The following is a 22,207-nucleotide window of genomic DNA, read 5'->3' as shown; positions in this document are numbered from 1 at the left end:
GCATGGATTTTTGGTAAGTGTCCTCTGGTCCCTTAAAAAGGGAGCAGAGTATCTCATGCCCTGTGATAATCATTTAAGGTCAACTGAGCCCCAATAAGGGCCAAAAACCTGAATTAATCTTTTCTTCCTAAGTGAACTGAGAATGCCCCTTCCTGTGTCAACAGCTAAAGCTGATCAAGAGCATTCTTATGTTTATGACCACTAAGGCTCCTTTAACCCAGACACTACCTTGAATGGGAATTTTTCTCATCTTGGTGGTAAAGGAAACACAAATATCCTGGATCTGACATTTGCCTGTCTTGTTCTATTCCTTTCTCATCCTCTGGTTAAACACATGGAGATCATAAACTGAGTAACACAGGCACCTTGAGTCCTCCTAAAATTGTTTGATTCAGTCAGAGTTAAACCTTTGGCTCCATGTAACATGTACATGCGCTAACTTAAGGGAATAAAACAATATGGATTTATTATCACTAGCTTGTCTCTTTAACCAACTTTCAGGTCAACACCTGGTATGATCACCTACAAAATGAACATATTCTCCCTAACCTTACAGAGAGTATTTACCAGTTGGCAAACAAGACAGCTTATAGTCTCCGGGAAATCCAGCAATCTTTGGATTCCTTAGCAAAAGTGGTTCTAGATAATAGAATAACCCTAGACTACCTGCTTGCCTATAACGGGGGTCTATGTGCTCTAGCAAACACAACCTGTTGCATGTACATCAACAATTCTGGGCAGGTAGAGATCTGCACTGAACATATTCTTGCATCTAGTTGGATGCAAGCCATCCATGATAACCTCAGCGCCTCAAAATCATCTTCTTCACAGAAATCCTGGCTCCTTTCTAAACTGGCCCCTATTCTTATTCCCCTATTGATTATATTTCTCTTGTGCCTGTTTGGTCCTTGTTTGCTTAACATTCTTGCCAGGTTTGTTTCCTCTAGGGTCAGAGCCATCAACTTCCAGATGACTGCTCTGGCTATATACCAATACTCCAACTGAGTCCAAGGACTCTAGTCCACTGAACCTGGCATCAGTCGGGTCCTGAAGTCTGACCCCTTAAACAGGACCAAGTGAGGCAAGGACAGCTCTACACCCTTTGCCAGAAGGAAGCAGTTTCAGAAGCTGAGAACTTTGCTCCATGCCCCAAAGGAATCTGGGTCTTATTTGTTTGAGGGGGGAATGATGGGGTACAGGCCTAAGCCCAGACCTTTGCCCCTTGCCCCAAAAGTAATTTCGGTCCCATTTGTCTATGGGCCCCAGAAAACCCCTGAACCCTATTTGAACTTTTACCTGGTCAAGGAAGTCTAGCAGCCTCCTGAAGTTACTATTATTCTGATCAACTGGCTCTTCCTTATCTTCTAGGCCCCATCTCCCAGTTCTTTATTACCCTAATTAAGCACAGCCCTCTATTGTCTATTACTGGACTAATAGCCCTGGGTTTTATTTCCCATCCTTGATCTTATCCAGACTCCATTCTACCACCCAGACACTCACATTGGGAATCTGCCAGGACACTTTCCCCAGTCACCCAAGCTTTAAGATCCTCCCTACAGGCCCTCCTCTGGTCATCCCAAGTTACTTGGCTATATATAAGATGCATCCTGACTGCCATTTAGGGACTGAGACTTCCTCATCCCTGCTTGTCCTTATGAGCATCACAAATGTTCAGATTTCTTAAGAGTCTGGCCTATATGGTTCATCTTTAAAAAACCTTGTCTTTGGCTGAAAGAAGGCTTGGGTCAAATTCTTTCAGGCAGGATGTGATTTTGGGGTCTGAGCACCCCAAACATATAAACTTCAACAGGTGTACTTTGAGACAAGTGATATGGGCTCCCACTCTGAATGACCAGCATCAATAATAATTCCCACTGACATAACACTTTAGGACTTAAAAAGTGCTCTTACCACTCTAAAGAAGAGAATGTAGTTTGCAAATCAGGACATGGGTCTGAATTCTAGCTTTGTTACTTACTAGCTATGTGACCTAGTGCCAGGTCACTGCATCTCTCCATACTTCAGTCTACTCATCTTGTAAGATGAAGGATTTGATTAGGTTATTCTATTGGACTATACTAATGGAGATTAGGATATTCATCTTTTCAGCTAGGCTTTCTCCACGAGACAGTTATTGTGTCTGGCACTTCTTGTTTCAGGCTCAAGGTGATCCTTTCAGCAGAAATAATTTTTCTCTTTGAGAAAGGACAGAAAGAGAAGGAAGGTAGGACTGAGGGAGGCAGTGGTCAAAAGCAAAACACTATTGAGGAGGGAAAGGGAGAAAGGAGAAAGAAAACCATAAATGGGAGGAAATAGGATGGAGAGAAAGACACAGATAGTAATCATAATTGTGAATGTGAATGGGATGAACTCTCCCATAAAACGGAAGTGGATAGCAGAATGGATTAAAAACCATAATCCTACAACATGTTGTTTACAGGAAACATATTTGAAACAGAGGGATACACATAGGGTAAAGGTAAAAGACTGGAGTAGAATATATTATGCTTCAGCTGAAGTAAAAAAAAGCAGGGGTAGCTATCCTGATCTCAGACAAAGCAAAAGCAAAAATAGATCTTATCAAAAAGAAATAAGGAAGGAAACTACATCCTGTTAAAAGGCACCATAGACAATGAAGTAATATCATTAGTAAACATATATGCACCAAATGGTATAGTATCCAGATTCCTGTAGGAGAAGTTCAGGGAGTTACAGGAAGAAATAGAACTATACTACTGGGGGGACTTCAACCTCCCCCTCTCTGAACTAGGTAAATGAGGTGAAGAGAATGTTGGAAAAGTTAGGTATGGTAGACCACTGGAGAAAATTGAATAGTGATTAAAGGGAATATACTTTTTTCTTGGCAGTACATGGCACATACACAAAAATTGACCATGTACTAGGGCAGAAAAACCTCACAATCTCATGCAGTAAGGCAGAAATGTTAAATGCATCCTTTTCAGACCATGATGCAATAAAAATTGTATGTAATAAAGGGCCATGGAAAGATAGAATAAAGAATAATTGGAAACTAAATAATCTGATCCTAAAAAATGAATGAGCCAAACAACAAATCACAGAAAGAATCAATAACTTCATTCAGGAGAATGACAATAATGAGATAACATATCAAAACTTATGAGATGCTGTGAAAGTAGTTCTTAGGGGAAGCTTTATATTTTCTAAATGCTTACATGAATAAAATGGAGAAAGGGGAGATCAAAGAATTCGGCATAGAACTAAAAAAAACTAGAAAAAGAACAAATTAAAAATCCTCAATTAAACACCAAATTAGAAATATTGAAAACCAAAGGAGAAACTAATAAAATTGAAATTAAGAAAACTACTGGACTAATAAATAAAACTAAGAGCTGGTTTTATGAAAAAACCAATAAAATAGATAAACCTTTAGTTAATTTAATTAAAAAAAAAAGAAATAAGAAAACCAAATTACCAATATCAAAAATATAAAAAGGATGAATCTACCACCAAGGAAGAAGAAATTAAAACAATAATTAGGAACTATTTTGCCCAACTGTATGCCAATAAATTTGACAATCTTAGTGACATGGATGAATATTTACAAAAATATAAATTACCCAGATTAACAGAAGAGGAAGTAAAATACTTAAATGACCCCATCTCAGAAAAAGAAATTGAACAAGCCATTGATGAACTCCCTAGGAAAAAATCTCCAGGGCCAGATGGATTTACAAATGAATTCTATCAAACATTTAAAGAACAATTAGTTGCAATACTATATAGACTATTTGGGAAAATAAGCTGAGAAGGAGCCTCACCAAATTCTTTTTATGATATGGATATGGTACTGATACCTAAACCAGGAAGAGTCAAAACACAGAAAGAAAAGTATGGACCAATTTCCCTAATGACTACAGAAGCTAAAATTTTAAATAAAATATTAGCCAAAAAAAACCCATTACAGCAATTTATCACAAGAATACACTAAGACAAGGTAAGATTTATACCAGGAATGGTTCAATATTAGGAAAACTATCAGCATAATCAATCATATCAACAACAAAACTAACAGAAACCCCATGATCATCTCAATAGATGCAGAAAAGGCTTTTCACAAAATAAAACACCCATTCCTATTTTAAAAAAATGGTAGAGAGCATAGGAATAAATGAAGGTGAAACAAGGATGTCTGTTATCACTACTGTTGTTCAGTATGGTACTGGAAATGTTAGCTTTAGCAATAAGAGGAGAAAAAGAAATTGAAGGTATTAGAATAGGCAAAGATGAAACAAAGCTATCACTCTTTGCAGATGATATGATAATATACTTAGAGAATCCCAGAGAATCAAGTAAAAAAACACTTGAAATAATAAACTACTTTAGCAAAGTTGCAGGCTATAAAATCAAGCTACATAAATCATCGGCATTTCTATATATTACCAACAAAGCCCAACAGCAAGATATAGAGAGAAATTCCATTTAAAGTTACTGTAGACATTATAAAATATTTAGGAGTCTACCTGCCAAAACAAACCCAGAACTATACGAACACAGTTACAAAAACACTTTTCACACAAATAAAGTCAGATCTAAATAATTGGAAAAACATCAGTTGCTCATGGGTAGGCCAAGCTAATATAATAAAAATGACAATTCTACCTAAGTTCATTTACTTATTCAATGCCCAATCAAGCTACCAAAAAATTATTTTATAGAGTAGGAAAAAATAATAACAAGATTCATTTTGATGTAAAAGCAAACAGTGCCCTAAAAGCTAAGACCTTTTTAGAGAAACAAATTTTAATTAAGGGTTGTTTTTCCAGCACCTTGTGAGGCCCCTCCTGAACTTGAGGGCATCCTAGAGTCTTTTTCCCTTATCTTAAGATACCATAAAATGTCCCTCCTATCCTGGACCGTAAAAACTCCTTGTCTCCCTCATCATGAATCATAAAATTTCTCCTGTCTTCCTTATCCTGGGTTCCTATACTGTCATCCATCTTCCTCTTCCCGTGTCATGACAATCCCCCCCTCCCCACTTATCTTGTAAGACCCCTATCCCTCTGTTAGTTGCCAGTCCTCTTTCCAGGGCTGGCCCATTGCTTTTTCACCAATAAAGCTCCCAATGTTTACAGAGAAGGTCTAAGTAAATTCTTTCCTGAATCAGCTCTCCTAACTGAAAACCTCAACAATTTGGAATAACAAAAGGTCTTGAATATCAAGGGAACTGCCAGCAGCTGGCATGGTGCAGGACAGAGCAGTGAGGAAAATGGAGAAGGGAAAAGGAGAAAGAAAAGTCGGGCTAGGAGAGTCTTAGAGGTTAATGCTCAAGACTAGTTTATTTCAGGAGTTTTCTGATTATATACCCATAGAAAAACAGCTTTGTACCATGAGAAATGATCCAGAAGTGCTAATTAATAACATGCACAAACTAAGCAGCTAAAGATCCTTACTTTCTCATGAGAAAGTAGTTTTAATGCCAAAATTCATATCTATTGTTTCCTTGCTGATTTCTTAGTATTATCTGCCCCCAGTCAGCCACCTGGCCTCAAGGCTGCTCATGAGTGAGAATTTAGAATCAACAAACTATAACAAATGGAATTGGGGCAAGAGTCAAGGGAGCGTTTATCCCAAGGCAAGCCTCTATACTACTGACCCCTTAAGTCTATAAGGACTTAGAGATTTTCCCTAAGGACTCGGCTCCCAACAGGGAACTAATGAAAAGAAATGCTAGGGAAGGTGGCATAGCTGTTCCAGATCTTAAATTGTATTATAAAGCAGCAATCATCAAAACTACTTGGTACTGGCTAAGAAATAGAGTGGTGGACCAGTGGAATAGGCTAGGTACACAAGACACAGTAGTCAGTGACTATAGAGAAAGGATAGAAATGGAAGAGGACTCTGGGAAGATGACAGACTAGGTCAGAAAATTCCAAGCTCTCAAGATTTTCCCCCACAAAAGAGACAAAATAGCACTTTAGGTAGAACAAAGAACGGATAAAAATAAATAAGAATAGGGGCACAGCAGGGGTCTTCCTGGGACAATTTGAGAAGATCAGAAGAAAAATCCCAGGACAAGTTTTGGTCCCAGTGAAGAGTAAAGACCTCCAAGCTAGCAGCAAGCCCCTTAAACAGCCAGCGGCATGCCCTGGAGTTAGCTGGCTTGGGAAGCTGTCTCTGTACCAGCTACAGGAACTTTTACTCTGGATGGAAGGAATCTGCTGACAAGGAATGCCAGAGCCAGCTGTGCTTTGGAGAGCAGCGGGGGCAAGAATGAGCTAGTACATGCCTAGCGAGTGCAGAAGCAGCGGGGTGGGGTTGCTTCTGCTGTGGGCATTTACCAGAGGCTGGAGGTTTGGCTTTGGTTCCAGGCTAGAGGGAAGAACTGAAGATCTGGGGCAAGAGGCACCATCCCCCATGACCCAGGGCTAGAGGGGGTTACAAAAATTAAGCTATTACTACAAAAAATGCAAAGGCAAAGGAGAAAGACTACAACCATTGGAAGCTATTATGGGAATAGAGAAGACTGGGGTTCATCTTCAGAGGAGGATATTGAAGCAAAGAAACCCTCTTCTACCCCAAAGAGTAACATCAAATGGTAACATGCCCAAAAGGATTCATAGGAACTTAAAAAGGCTTTAAAAATCAAATGAGAGAGATTGAGGGGGAAAAAAAAAGAATCCAAGAAAAATAAGAAGGCTATGAAAGGAAAGTCAACCAATTAGAAAAGGAGATCCAGAATTTTTTTTTGGAGGGGGGTGGTGGAGATACTTTTTACTTATTTATTCATATTTAGTTTTCAACATTCACTTCTACAAGATTTTGAGTTCCAAAATTTCTCCCCATCTCTCCCCTCTTCCCACCCCAAGACAGCATGCATTCTGAATACTCCTTCACCTAATCTGTTCTCCTTTCTATTAACCACCCCCCTTCTCTTATCCCCCTTCCCCTTCTATTTTCCTGTAGAGTAAGATAGATTTCTATACCCCCTTTACCTGTGTATCTTATTTCCTAGCTGTATGTGATAATCATTTAAGATCAATTGAGCCCCAATAAGGGCCAAAAACCTGAATTAATCTTTTCTTCCTGAGTGAACTGAGAATGCCCCTTCCTGTGTCAACAGCTAAAGCTGATCAAGAGCATTCTTCTGTTTATGTAAGGCACCTTTAACCCAGACACCATCTTGAATAATGGGACTTTTCTTATCTTGATATTCTATAATGGTAAAGGAAACAAAGATATCCTGGATCTGACATTTGCCTATCAATTAACACAGACATCCTGAGTCAGGGTTTAAATGTCTGCTAAAATTGTTTGATTCAGTCAGAGTTAAAGCTCTGGCTCCATGTAACATGTTGCTACCTAAAGGGGAATAAAACAATATGAATTTAATTATCACCTAGCATATTGTCTCTTTAACCAACTTTCAGGTAGACACATGCAAAAACAATTTCTAACATTTGTTTCTAAAACTTTGAGTTCCAAATTCTCTCCCCTCCTCCCTCCCTACCCACCCTCATTGAGAAGACAAGCAGTTCTACATAGGCTATACAAGTGCAGTCATGCAAAACACTTCCATAATAGTCACATTGTGAGAGACTAACTATATTTCCCTCCATCCTATCCTGGCCCCCATTTATTCTATTCTCTCCTTTGTCCCTGTCCCTCCTCAGAAGTGTTTGCTTCTGATTACCCCCTCCCCCAATCTACCCTCCCTTCTATCACCCCTCCCTCTCTTATCCCCTTCTCCTCTATTTTCCTATAGGCAAGATAGATTTCCATACCCAATTGGGTGTGTATGTCATACCCTCCTTAAGACAAATCCAATGACAGTAAAGTTCACGCATTCCTTCTTACCTCCTCCCTCTTCCCCTCCATTGTAAGAGCTTTTTCTTGCCTCTTTTATGTGAGATAATTTACCCCATTCTACCTCTTCCTTTCTCCTTCTCCCAGTACATTCCTTTCTCACCCCTTAATTTTCTTTTTTTTTTTTAGATATCATCCCTTCATATTCGACTCACCCTGTATCCTCTGTCTATATATATTCCCTCCAATTACCCTAATACTGAGAAAGGTGTCATGAGTTACAAATATCATCTTTCCATGTAGGAATGTAAACAGTTCAACTTTAGTAAGTCCCTTATGATTTCTCTTTCAAGGGGCAGCTAGGTGGCTCAGTGCATAGAGCACCAGCCTTGGAGACAGGAGGACCTGAGTTCAAATCAGGCCTTAGACACACAACACTCACTAGCTGTGTGACTCTGGGCAAGTCACTTAACCCCAATTGCCTCACACACACACACAAAAAAAGATTTCTCTTTACCTTTTCATGCTTCTCTTGAGTCTTGTATTTGAAAGTCAATTTTAATATTTGGCTCTGGCTTCTCAAGAATGCATTAACTTCCTCTACATCATTAAATATCAGTTTTTTCCCCTCATTGATTACACTCAGTTTTGCTGGGTGGGTGATTCTTGGTTTTAATCCTAGCTCCTTTGACCTCCAGAATACCATATTCCAAGCCCTCTAGTCCCTTAATATAGAAGCTGCTAAATCTTGTGTTAGCCTGATTGTGTTTCCACAATACTTGAATTGTTTCTTTCTGGCTGATTGCAATATTTTCTCCTTGATGTGGGAACTCTGGAATTAGGCTATAATATTTTCTTTTGGGGTTTTCTTTTCGGGATCCCTTTCAGCAGGTGATTGGTGGATTCTTTCAATTTCTATTTTACCCTCTGGTTCTAGAATATCAGGGCAGTTTTTCTTGATAACTTCTTGAAAGATGGTGTCTAGGCTCATTTTTGGATCATGGCTTTCAGGTAGACCAATAATTTTTAAGTTATCTCTCCTTGATCTATTTTCCAGGTCAGTTTTTTTTTCCAATTGTGGTGCACAACTAATTCAGCTCCCCACTAGAGCCTATACTAACTTTGAAGGGATAAGACCAGCTTAACCTTCTATCTCAAATGCGCATTGATGAGGCAGGAGACAAGATGGAAACAATTCTGTTTATTTTTAGCAAAGCACTTACTCATATAGTAAAATAGCAGGAACTCTTTCTCAAGTTACAATGACCTATAGCCCATGCTGTGCTCAAGGACAGTGCATGCACCACTTATCTGACTCCAATACCAGAATAGACTGCTAATGACCATACAATAACTAGGGGAGTTAAAGATTGTTACAGATCCATACAATGGAGCACCGAACCAGGCGACCTTTGCTCAAAGATCAGCACCTGAGAGGGGCCTTCACCCATCAGTGAGACCTCTTGAACAGCCTGTGGCCCTCTACATCCTTATAGATCCCTAACATCCAATGAGATATTTCACATTGTCTTCTATTTTTTTCCATTCTTTTGCTTTTGTATTATAATTTCTTGATTTCTCATAAAGTCATTAGCTTCCATTTGCTCCATTTTAATTTTTAAGAAATTATTTTCCTCAATGAGCTTTTGGACCTTCTTTTCCATTAGGCCAATTCTGTTTTTTTTTTCTTTTTGGCTAGGCAATGGCGTTAAGTGACTTGCCCAGGGTCACACAGCTAGTAAGTGTCAAGTGTCTGAGGCCAGATTTGAACTCAAGCCCTCCTGACTCCCAGGCTGGAGCTCTATCCACTGTACCACCTAGCTGCCCTCCCAATTCTGCTTTTTAATACATTTAATACATTCTTCTCCTCATTGGCTCTTTGGACCTATTTTGCCATTTGGTCCAGTCTATTATTTTGGCCTAGGTATTATTTTCTTCAGTATTTTTTTGGGGGGTCTCCTTTAGCAAGCTGTTGACTTATTTTTCATGATTTTCTTGTATCAGTCTCATTTCTCTTCCCAACTTTTCCTCTACTTCTCTTACTTAGTTTTCAAAATCCTTTATGAGTTCTTCCATAGCATGAGACCAATTCATATTTTTCTTGAGGGCTTTGGATGTAGGAGTTTTGACTTTGTTGTCTTCTTCTGATTGTATGACTTGATCTTCCTTGTCACCAAAGTAAGATTCTACAGTCTGAGTTTTTTCCTTGGTTTGCTCTTCTTCCCAGCCAGTCACTTGACTTTTTAACTCTTTGTTTAGGTAGGGCTCTGCTTCCAGTGTGGAGGGTGTCCTGTTCAATGCTTCAGGGTTTTTTTGCAGCTGTTTTCAGTTTTTCCAAGATGGTATGATCTAAGGAGAGGTGTTTATTTCTCTCCTGGCCTATGCACTGGTCTGTGAGTGACCACAGGCACTCTTTTCTGCCCTGGAAGTAAGAGGAGGGCTCCCTCTTCACTGCTGGCACCAGCTCTGCTATGGCAGCACTCCTCCTTGCCCCGGGACTGCTACCCAGGACTGGGACCCAGATCCAAGCACAGGCAAAGCAAGAGAATCCTGTCTCAGCATGAGAAAAGAGGTCCCTGCAATCCCCCTCTGATCAGGGGGTCGATCCCCTCAACATCTGTGGGCTGAGAGCTCTGGAAGCAAGCAGTGCTGCTGTGGCCTTGCATCCCAGGGCTGTGCTAGGGCCAGGGCTGGACCGCATTCCTCTCTCACCCAGGTCTGAGAGACCTTTCCCACTGACCTTCTAAGCTGTCTTTAGCATTTGTAGGTTGAAGTCCAGAAACCACCATAGCTACTGGTGATTCAGTCCCCTGAAGGCCTGCTCCAGGCCTGCACTGCCCATGCTGAACTGTGCTCTTCTCCTGTTGGGGCAACAGAGTCTTCCTGTCAACCATCCACGTTGTCTTGGCCTGGAAATTTGTTTTACTCTGTCTTTTTGTGGATTCTTCTGCTCTAGAATTTGTTTAGAGCCCTTTTGTACAAGTACTTGGAGAGCTTTGGGCCAGAGCTCAAGGGAGTCTTCACTTTTACTCTGCAATCTTGGCTCTGCCTCCCAAGATCCAGAATCTTAAGGAAGAAAATGACACCTTGAAAATTAGAATTGGGCAAGGCGAACCCAGTTAAGTTATAAGAGATCAAGAAATAATTAAACAAAATGTGAACAATGAAAAAATAGAAGAGAAAGTGAAACAAATTATAAGAAAAAAACAGATTTAGAGAATAGATCAAGAAGAAAAAACAATCAAATAATTGGATTAACTGAAAGCTATGATCAAAAAGAAAAAAAAAAGGGCTGAAGCCCTCAATGTAGGATTGGCAGAAGGCTCTCTAACTCTGTTCCCTTGTCTGGGCTCTCTGGTTTTTCTGCACTACCTCGAAGGCAGCAGGTGTCACTGCAGAGAAGCACAGCCTTTTGTACTCAGAGCTATGAGGTCTTGTTCTTTCTGCATTGATGCTGAGGTTTAGAGTTTAGGGGTACTGGGATCCCAAAATCATGACATATGGATACTGCCCAAAAGAATTTGACCCAAGCCTTCTTTCAGCCAAAGATAAGGTTTATTAAAGATAAATCATATGGGCCAAATTCTTAAGGAATCTGAACATTTGTGACACTCCCAAGGACCAGCAGGTATGAGGAAGTCTCAGCCCCTAAATGGAGGCCAGGATGGATCTTATATACAGAAAGACTATGGGAGGGATCTAGGAGTGGCCAAGTAGTTTGGGGTGACTGGAGGGTGTAGGGAGGATCTCCATGGGAGTGACTGAGACATTGAATGTGATCTAGATAGGATTCAGGATGGGAAGCAATAGACAATGGAGGGCTAGGCTCAATTAGGGTAACAAAGAATTGGGAGGAGGCCATAGTGAAAGGCCAGTTGATAGCGTATAGCCTCAGGCAAATGCTAGAAACTTCCTTAACCAAGTAAGAGAGTTCAAGGAGAGTCTATAGACAATGGGACCCAAATTCTTTTTGGGGTGAGGGGCAAAGGTCTTGTCTTGGGCCCATACCCCATCATTGAGAAGAGGTCCTCATAGTGAGAAATGTTACTCAACCTTATGGTAAATAATTAAAATCTCATCTCTACCAGCTAAGCAATAACAAGGCAATATATATTTGTCCAACAATCATAAAACTGTTCTTGGGAGTGTGTGGGACAGCTACCCTACCTCAAATTAAACTCAGAGACTTCTCAAGGTGGAAAGCAAAGGTTGCTTTTTACTACAATCTCTCAAGAAGGGGTGTTTGCTCCCCTGGTATATGTCCAGGAGGAGAGAAGCAAGGCACAGAAAGCAAAATGAGATTATATACCCTAACTCAAGAGAACCTCCACCCACAATTATCCCTTTACTCCCATTGGCTGGGGAGGCGGCTTATATTCTAAGTGCGAAAATTCAAAGACAAAGAAACAGGGTATAGCCAATCCAAACATACATGTCCTTATTTAGTAAACCTAATGCTGACTTAGTAGTGGTGTGATGATTGGGAGGAAGTTTAGGGCCCAATTCCCATGAGTTAGGTAATTCCTAGGAAACTGAAATCCATTGCAATCTCCCCTCCCCAAACCCCTTCTCCCTTATCCAAGAGAAAAGGCTGGAAGCTAAGGGTAAACAGTTCAGGTTGGGGGCAGGGCTTATTCTTTCTGTTATATGCTTTATTTTTTTTTCTTTTTGGTGAGGCAATCAGGGTTAAGTGACTTGCCCAGGGTCACACAGCTAGAAAGGGTCATGTGTCTGAGACTGGATTTGAACTCATGTCCTCCTGACTTCAAGGCCAGAGCTCTATCCACTGCCCCTGTTATGTGCTTTAAAACAGGGTCTGAGTGGGGGAGGATTTTGAAAGAAATAATCAAGAATTATCAACCTTTGAGGAGGCTTCACTTCTGAGAGTTCATTTCTCACAATAGGGCAGCATGCCACAATTCCTCAAAAGTCCTCCTGGTGTTCATTTGCTAATGAGCCACTGAAACAGAGAACAGAAAAGCAGACTTTGCCCTTGTAGCTGTTAAGTTGTTTCAGTTGTGTCTGGCTCTTCCTCAGGCCATTTGAGGTTTTCTTGGCAAAGATCATGGAGTAGTTTGCCATTTCCTTCTCCAGCTGATTTTACAGATGAGAAACCTGAGGCAAACAGGGTTAAGTGATTGGCCCAGGGTGACATAGCCTTGACTAAGGGTAAAGTTTTGGCAAGTATTTTTTTTAAGTTTTTCTTTGGCAAATCTCACATTGATTTCTGCCTCTTTTGGAGGTAAAATTGTCAAAGTCTGAAAGGGTAACACCCTTTCATGTGGATATAACCTCCACACATTATCAGAGAAAAACAAGGAAAGAAACATTGAAGCTGACTTTTCTTTTTGTGTGTTGTGTGTGTGTGTGTGTGAAGGAATTGGGGTTGAGTGACTTGCCCAAAGTCATACAGCTAGTAAATGTCAAGTGTTTGCTCTAAGGCTGGATTTGAATTCAGGTCCTCCTGGCTCCAGGCCTGGTGCTCTATCCACTGTGCCACCTGGCTGCCCCCTGAAAGTAACTCTTCTTAACCTCATTGAATTTCCTGAATACTTCTGCTGGGTCATATGTGTGCTGGCTTAGCACTGAAGGGCTTGGCATTTTGTCCTTTGGTTTCCCCAATGCCAGTGGCAAGGGCTTTAAAAGGAGAAGCAGCTTCTGTTCTTTCTCTTCTTCCCACTCTCCTCAATGTGTTGCTTGGAACATCCTCTCTCTGGGACTCACCAGGTGCCCCTTCCCCACTCCCAAAAGAAAGGCTGACTGCTCACATATGGTCACTAGAAGAGGTGGTTCTACAGAGGAACTTAAGCCATACATTAAGGTCCTGGCTGACTCTTCTCCTTTGTGTTTCTTTGCCTGGGCATAGGTGACCAAAAAGCAATCCTGAGATGGATGTTTCCAATATTGGAGGGAACCTCATGAGTTGAAAACTTCAGAAGCTGCTGTGTGGGATGCCACTCGAATTAAAAATACAACAAAACACAGAGGTGTACAAGGAGAAACAGAAAGTTAGTTTATTATAGCTATAATTATTATTATTTCAAATCTCGATATTTGGGTGTCCCTCCATCAGTCCATCAGTAAGCTCTGATGACAGGAGACAGCCAACAGAGGTAGAAATCAGTTTATATAACCCTGAAGACTCAGTTCCCCCTCCCTCACAGCTGTCCATTAACTCGGCTCACAATCTCACAGGCCAGACTCTAACACAGGACAAAGGACATAGTATACATCTCTATATTTCTTAGTTTGTTGAGAAAATGTCAAAAAAGCAATTAAAAGACATGTGCAGTAGGAAGTTAATTTACAACTGTTTTGGAAGGTTTTAGGGATTGAACAGACAATGTTGGGAACAGGGAGACATCTAAATCAAATCCTGTCAAAAGGGAGACAAGGAGGCTGGAAGAACCTAGGTTTCCTGAGACTGGTAGAGGAATGGGAGCCAAAAAAAGAAAACACATCTGCATAAGGTCAAAAGGCCAGGTCAGGGCCTTAACAATTAGACAAATTTCCACGACTAATGTCTGGTGCCAAGAAAAGTAATGATCTTACAGAAATCTATACTGAACCCTATGCTACCTCCTAGACCCACTACCAGATCCAGGATAGTCTTGTCCCAAATCTTAATTACACTGAGAAGTCTTCACAGAGGTATTCCATACACTGCTAGATCCCAGGAGGATGAGCATAGCTTCTGGCCTGGCTTGCCAGGAGACCTGGACTTTGATGGAACTGTTTGGACAAAAACTAAGTGCTTCTGGTTTTAATGTTCTAGTATCCAGTTTTTGGGAGTATATAATATATTATATTCTATATAAATTATAAGAACATACATAGGTATAATTACTGCTTCCTGTTTAAGTCTTTATCACTATGTGCTCCATGTTTTAAGCATTCCTTTTGTATGGAGGAATTCATAGGTGTCCCATACCTGATCTATACTGTACTGGAGTATCTTTTTCTACTCCCTTTCTAAGGAGACCCCAGACTTGAGTTAAAACTAAGCTTTAAGTGATTTTTCCTGGGCCTCTGGGATGAGGGGTAAGAAACCAGAGTATTAGAGGGTAAAAGGGCTCAACTAGCTCCCTAGGCCTGAACCTTGGTCCACATGAGTGAGTCTACAGAGAGAGAGAGTGCAAATGCCTTAGCTTCCCTGGGCTCAGCAGCAATTCTGCATTATTATACTAACATTAAGCCTAAATCCTCTCTGCATATTCTGCCCTAGAGCTCCTGGTTCTTCTGAGGTGATTGTCAGTGATCTCTTTCTTTTTATTCAAGTTGTGATCAGGGTCCATGAGATGGTTAAGGGAATGATAGTAATGATAACAACAACAGAGTCTATTCCTCTGAGCTGTGCTCGTTTTCAGCCTGACAACACTGAGAGCAGCAAATTGTGGAGGCTGACCACATGTCAATAAAGTTTAGTAAGAGACTTGACTGGGTTAATAGCCCAGTTCCTAGTTTCCCAGAGACAACTTCACCACTTGTGTTTCTTAAAAGAAAAGAAACTTGATGGTAAGGTGTGTCACTGAGTCAAGGCTCAGCAGAGAAGGGAATCAATCAACAGACCTGTGACTGAGATTAAAGGAGCATTTTTTTCCTTTTTTTCTTTTTGGCTTTTTTTTCAATTTTATTAACTTATTGATTTATCAACAATCACTTCCATATGCTTTTGAGTTGAAAATTTCCCCCCCCTTCCTTCCCCCCACCCTCCCTGGGCATGCCAGGAAAAGCCCAGTTGACATTCTGTGATCCTGTTCCCTTCCTCTATTTGACCTTTCCTTCTCTGTCTCCTCTGCAGGATCATTCTCTTTCTCCTGCCCCTGAGATCCCAAGGTTCTATCCTTGGCCTTCTACACTTAAAACCTCTATTTAGATCATTCCACGGCTACATTCCAGATCAAGCTCTTGGTCAACTTCCAGTCCAGAATGTGTCATTACCTTTGGCTAGCTGCATCTTGTTGTCCCAACTATACACATCCTAGACTGAAATCATCCTTATTTCCCCAAAGCTGAGTCCTTTCCCAACTAATGCCCCTTTCTCTTGTTGGTACCACCACCCTCCCAGGTACCCAGACTCTAAGTATTGGAGTCTTTTTGACATTATCGTCCTTCTCTTTTGTCCTCATAGCCAGGAAGTAACTAAGTTCTTTGTCTCCAATCTCTCTTACATCTGTCCAATTCTTTCCACACCCACTCTCACAGCTCTGGATGTGTGTGGGGCATTACTTCTCATCTGGACTGCTGCTATGCTCTCTTGCCCAGCCTCCCTGTCCCATCAATACAATCAATGTAGGCTACTAGATTCCTCTCCCTAAAGTAGTGCTGTGACACTATTACTCTCCAGCTCAAGGATATCCTGCATCTCCTATTGCCTACAGGATAAGATCCAAGCTCCATAATTCAGCAGTCAAGCCTCTCAAAAGCCAAGCCCCACCCCCCATCTTCTTCTCCTATCTGTCCCCTGTACATACTATCTTTCCCCATTCACAGCTTCTCAAAAAAGCTCTCTGACTTGCATATGCAGAGCTTTGTTTATGCATGGTGTAGTATAAAGAACAGGACTTGGAATCTAAAGAACAGGGTTCAAATCCCAACTTTGCTTTCTGTAGCTAGATGTTTGATGTTTGAAGTCATTTCATCTCCGAAAAGCTCAGCTTCCTCTTCCATAAAATGAGAGTCTGACTAGGTGATCTCTCTAATCCCTTCCAGCTCTAAAACCCATTGCCTACTCATCTTTAGATTCCTGTACATGTTTTAAATCCCACTATTGGCTTCTATCTCCTTGAGGGTGCTACCACATTTTATCAAAGAATAAGGATTGGTCAGTATTTCCTCATCACTGTTTGGACAGAGGTTGCCCGGACTGAGAGGCCCAGGTTTTTTGGTTGGCTTGGCTTTTATATGCCTAGAGAGAGATATTAGCATAGCTCCCATTATCAATTAAGACCATTAAAAAAAAAGACCATTCAACTATATTGGCAAATAATTTTTACAGCAAGTGTTTTTGATAAAGACTTCATTTCTGAGGCCCATAGAGTTTAAATAACTTAGCTGAGGTCATACAGAGAGCTGTATTAGAATCCAGGTCATGTTATTCCAAAGTCCAGAATTCTTTCCAGGGTACTGTGATGGGAGTGGAAGGAGAGGATGGAGAAAAAAAGATGGGAGGTAGAGAGATGCAGACTCACTCCAGGACCTACCCACACATGAGCTGGACCATCCTGTGACAGAAAGGTGTTTTGAGCATCTCCTTTTCTCATCTTGTCACTCTCCCAAAAAGATCCTCAAGATTTCCCCTTGGATTCCACTATGCCTTCACTCTCCAACATCCAACAGAGATGTATAGATCTCACAGGAAAAGTGTTAATGGTAGAATTTCAGGCACTGTGGTGGGTCAAAAAGAGACCTATGTCTGGATAGCAGGCTTTCCATTCCACCACGTAGGTGGCCACCAGTCTCCTCTGTAAGTTTAGCAGTTGGGGACAGGGTTTGTTTTTTGTTTCTTCTCCAGGAGTTAAATCTTGTTCCATCTACCCACCTTCAAAGTGCTTCTATAGTTGAACTGTTCCCTAGGATGTCTAAGATACTGATGCTTATGAGAATGACCAGATAATCCACATTCTCTTCAAGTTGTAGAAAGAACTAACCTCACCAGTAGAAGAGAAAAAAATTTTCCACTACCCCCTGCACACCAGGTATTCCCCAAGAGTATCATCCTCTACCTACATGTTGTTTACTCCCATTTTACAGATGAAGAAAGTGAGGCTCAAAATGGTATTGCAGATAGTTAAGAGGAGGTGAGAGTGAGAGAGGCCAGCTGCTGATACTGGGCCTCTTGGGGGTACTACACAGATTCACAGCAGTTCAGAAACTTGATTTTATCCATTCATCCAGAGGCTCCAAAGGCCTGAACCCCACTAATACACACACACACACACACACACACAAAATGGACTAAGAAATCAAGCTGTCAATTTATTCATGTAATATCAAGGTATACAGAACCTCCAAGACGACAAGCATACTCATGGCAACAGGTCCACATATTCTCAGGGCAGGAAGAAAGCTTAGTCCCAGAATATCAGAGCTGGAAGGGAACTTCCAACATTGGAGTTAGAATGGTAGAGACACTTTATACATCATCTCATTCCAAACACCTCATTTGTCCCAGGAGGAAACTGAGGTTCATAGAGAGACTGTGACCTGCTAAAGGTCCCACAGCAGTTAAGCAGGAGAGTAGGACTGAACCCAGGATGTGGGATTCCAAGTCCAGGGCTCCTTCCACCACACCACACTGCTTCCCAGGCCACAGACTGCACTGACTCCCACCAAACAGTCCCAAAGTTCCTTGGTGAGCATTGGATCATGACAAAAAGAGACTATCAAATTACAAATCTCAATAAGAAGGAAAAATGCTTTTCACTCAGCAGGTGCTGAAGAGATACTTGAATTGAAATGAGCTATATTGGTCTCAAAGGAAATCAAATATAACCCATACCTCCAGAAGTTTAATGGTCTCATTGGGTAATGTGAGCTATGTTAATATCTCTGTCCAGCCATACAGGAAACAAGCCAGAGCAAAAACAAAAAGTGTGGTCATCAAGCAGGGCACCATCTACAAATAGTGCTAGGGAAATACTTAACCATCCTTACTCTTTGATACAATTTGGTAGCACCCTCAAGAAGATAGCAGCCAATGGTGGGATATAAAACATATACATGAATCTAAAGATGGGTTAAATTTTAATAACTAGATATATAGAGGAGAGTATTCTGGGCAGGGTGTCTGAGGTTTTAGAACTGGAAGGGATTAGAGACCATCTAGTGAGACTCTCTCATTTTATGGAAGAAGCTGAGCCTTACAAAGGTGAAATGACTTCAAACATCCAGCTACAAAAAACAAGGCTGGGATTTGAACCCTGGTCTTTTGATTCCAAGTCCAATGTTCTTTATACTACCCCAAGCACAAGTAAAGCTCTGCATATGCAACAAGTCAGAGCATCTTTGAGAAACTGTGAATGGTCTACTTTATTTTATTTTTTTAAATTTTATTTTTATTAACTAATTTTAATTTATCAACAATCACTTCCATAAGCTTTTGAGTTTTAAATTTTTCTCCCCCTCCCTCCCTAAGATGGTGTGCAATCTGATAATGGCTACACATATATGTATATTAAACATACTTTCACATTAGTGATGTTGTAAGTAAGAATTAGAACCAATAGGAGGAACCACCAGAAAAAGGAAACAAAACAGAAGGGAAAAAAAGCAAATAGTATGCTTCAATCTGCATTCAAACTCCATAGTTCTTTCTTTGCATGTGGATAGCCTTTTCCATCATGAGACTTTTGGAGATATCTTAGATCCTTGCATTGCTGAGAAGGGTTAAGAATATCAAAATTAATCACTGCACCACATGGCTGTTACTGTGTACAACGTTCTTCTGGTTGTGCTCATTTCACTCAGCATCAGACCATACAAGTCTTTCCAGGTTTTTCTGAAGTCTGCCTGCTCATCATTTCTTATAGTACAATAGTATTTCATTACATTCATATATCACAACTTGTTCAGCCACTCCCCAATTGATGGGCATCCTCTCAATTTCCAATTCTTTGCCACCACAAAAAGAGCTGCTATAAATATTTTTGTACATGTGGCTCCTTTTCCCATTTGTATTATCTCTTTGGGGTACAGCCCTAGAAGTGCTATTGTTGGGTCAAAAGGTATGCACATTTTTATAGCCCTTTGGGTATAATTCCAAATTGCTCTTCAAAATGGTTGGATGGGGGGGGGAGCTAGGTGGCACAGTGGATAGAGCACCAGCCCTGAAGTCAGGAGGACCTGAGTTCAAATCTGGACTCAGACCAAACACTTGACACTTACTAGCTATGTGACCTTGGGCAAGTCACTTAACCCCAATTGCCTTAAAAAAATGGTTGGATCATTTCACAACTCTACCAACAATGCATTAGTGTTCCCATTTTCCCACATTTTCTCCAACATTTATCATTTTCCTGTTTTGTTATGTTGGCCAATCTGATAGGTGTGATGTGGAACCTCAGATTTGTTTTGATTTGCATTTCTCTAATCAATAGTGATTTAGAGCATTTTTTTCATATGATTATAGATGGCTTTAATTTCTTCTTCTGAGAACTGCCTGTTCTTATCCTTTGATGAATGGCCTACTTTAAAGGGAAAAGACAGTGTGTATAAGGGGACTTATGGGAGAAGAAGATGGTTAGAAAAGAGTGAGACCTGGATATTGTGGTGCTTGACTGCTGGGTTAAGGAGCTTGGACCTTTTCCTATAGGCAATAGGAGATGCAGAATATTCTTGAGCTGGTGAGTGATGGTGTTACAGCATTACTTTAGGGAGATGAATCTGGTAGCCTATATCAATGGGATTGGTGAGATAGGGAGGCTGGGCAGGAGAGTACTGCAACAGTCCAGATGAGATGTGATTCCCCCACACATCCAGAGCTGTGAGAGTGGTATGGAAGGAACTGGACAGATGTGACAGAGATTAAAGAGGAAGAACTTAGTTACTGACTGGCTATGAGGACAAGAGAGAAGTAGGTTGGAATAAAAAATGACTCCAACACTTAGACTCTGGGTGACTGACAGGATGGTGGTGCCAACAACAGATAGAGGCAAAAGCTGGAAAAGGACTCAGCTTTGGGGAAATAAGGATGATTTCAATCTAGGATGTATATATAGTTGGGACATCAAGATGCAGCTAGTCAAAGTTCACATCTGGACTGAAAGTTAACCATCATCTTGATCTGGCATGCAGACTTGTAGACGTGGAATGATCTGAATAGAGGCTCTAATTGTAGTCTAAGAGTGAAAGAGATTAGCAAGGGAGAGAGTGAAGAGAAAGAAAAAAAGAGGATCAAGGATAGAATCTTGGGAGCTCAGGGGCAGGAGAAAGAGAAGGAGCCTGAAGGTGAGATAGAGAAGGAGCAGTAAGACAGAGGAAGAGAGCAGGGTCACAGAATCCAAGATGTCCTACAAATGGCTGTTCACTCCTAGAATGTCAGCCTGCAAGGGAACTCACAGGCCATCTAGTCTGACTTGTAATTGAGCAGGAATCCCCTGCACAACATCCCTTAAAAGGAGTTGTCCAATCTTTGATTGCTGGCCTTCAGTGGCACTGTCCCACCACTCTACCCCTACTAGGAACAATACCATGGGACAGCCCTAATTGTTTGGACTTTTTTCCCACTATTATTCAGGTGAAACCAATCTCTCTGCAACTTCTACCCATCAGCAGAAGAGGAATCAACCAAGGAGATTAATGAAGAGTCAGAGAGGAGCCCAGGGAAAAGAATCTTCAGAAGGAAGCGATGGTCAAGAGTGTCCAAAACTATAGACAAGTGAAAGATGTCTGAGAAAAGACAACTGGGTGTGTTGATTGGGAAGGACATTGGAGACCAGTTTAGTAAGGTGGTGGGGACAAGATCCATGTTATAGAGGATAAGATTCTTGGGAATGGGTGGGTAATTAGAAATGGGAAAGAGTGACTGTACCCCATTGCATCCTTGAGCTTGTGCAAAAGTTTTCACAATCAAACTAGAAGTGTATCCAATATCAGAACTGAACATCATGTATTGGCTGCATGGCAACAAGTCCCCAGTGCTTCACATTTATTGAAGGGATCTTCACCTCCTGATCAATTAACTCTATGTTATATTGTGTGACCATCAAGAACACAAACATCTTCATCTCACGGAGGGCAAAGAACCTCCCAGGACAGATGGTGGGACCGGCACCCTATGGCAACATGTGTGATTTGATCCTTCTCCCTTGCTTGTAGAAAGTTACCTTTTTGCTGCCATCAGGTTTCAGGTCGTATTTGAATGTAGTGGGATCTGGGTAGATTTCTAGATCCATATGGAGGAAATGGTAAGTGGTACTTATGCTGGGACCTATTGTTGGCCAATAGATGAGAGCCAGAGTGAACTAGGTTTAAGGCATGGTCTTTAAGAAAAAAATCTATCTAATAAAGCCCAAGATAAATTGGTAGGTTTCAGCCATCAAAATTTACATTCCTTTGGGGAGTGCAGCCAAAGGTAAGGCAATGAAACCCCATGTGGGGAAAGAGAGAGGAAGGGAAGGGAAGGGAAGGGAAAGGGAAAGGGAAAGGGAAAGGGAAAGGGAAAGGGAAAAAGAATGGGAAAGGGAAAGAGAAAGGAAAAAAGAAAGGGAAGGGGGAAGGGAATGGGGAGGAAGGAAGGAAGGAGGGGAGGAAGGAAGGAAGGAAAGAAGGAAGGAAGGAAGGAAGGGAGGGAGTGAGGGAGGAAGGGAGGGAGGGGGAGGGAGGAAGGGAGGGAGGAAGGAAGGGAGGGAGGAAGGAACTGAGTTGCCCAAGTGGAACTGGCCAGTTGGGTCCCTAGTGGGGCAGCTCAGACTACTCATAG

At 41.2% G+C, this 22,207-nt stretch overlaps 1 protein-coding gene across 1 annotated transcript in view; it reads left to right on the top strand.

Annotated features, from left to right (window-relative positions):
* CYP8B1 (cytochrome P450 family 8 subfamily B member 1) overlaps positions 1-21,812 on the top strand; it is a 35,993-nt gene extending 14,181 nt beyond the window's left edge. Inside the window, exon 2 of the mRNA XM_078152416.1 lies at positions 21,023-21,812. Within this exon, the coding sequence (XP_078008542.1) occupies positions 21,023-21,085 (63 nt within the window). The 3' untranslated portion in view covers positions 21,086-21,812. The remainder of the gene's footprint in view (positions 1-21,022) is intronic.
* Positions 21,813-22,207: the final 395 nt, after the last annotated feature.

This window comes from Phascolarctos cinereus, unplaced genomic scaffold (genome assembly GCF_003287225.1).
Source record: "Phascolarctos cinereus isolate Bilbo 61053 unplaced genomic scaffold, phaCin_HiC Scaffold_4;HRSCAF=312, whole genome shotgun sequence".
NCBI lineage: Eukaryota > Metazoa > Chordata > Mammalia > Diprotodontia > Phascolarctidae > Phascolarctos > Phascolarctos cinereus.
The sequence above is the reverse complement of the archived record's forward strand: the minus strand, read 5'-3'. Positions and strand labels throughout refer to the sequence as shown.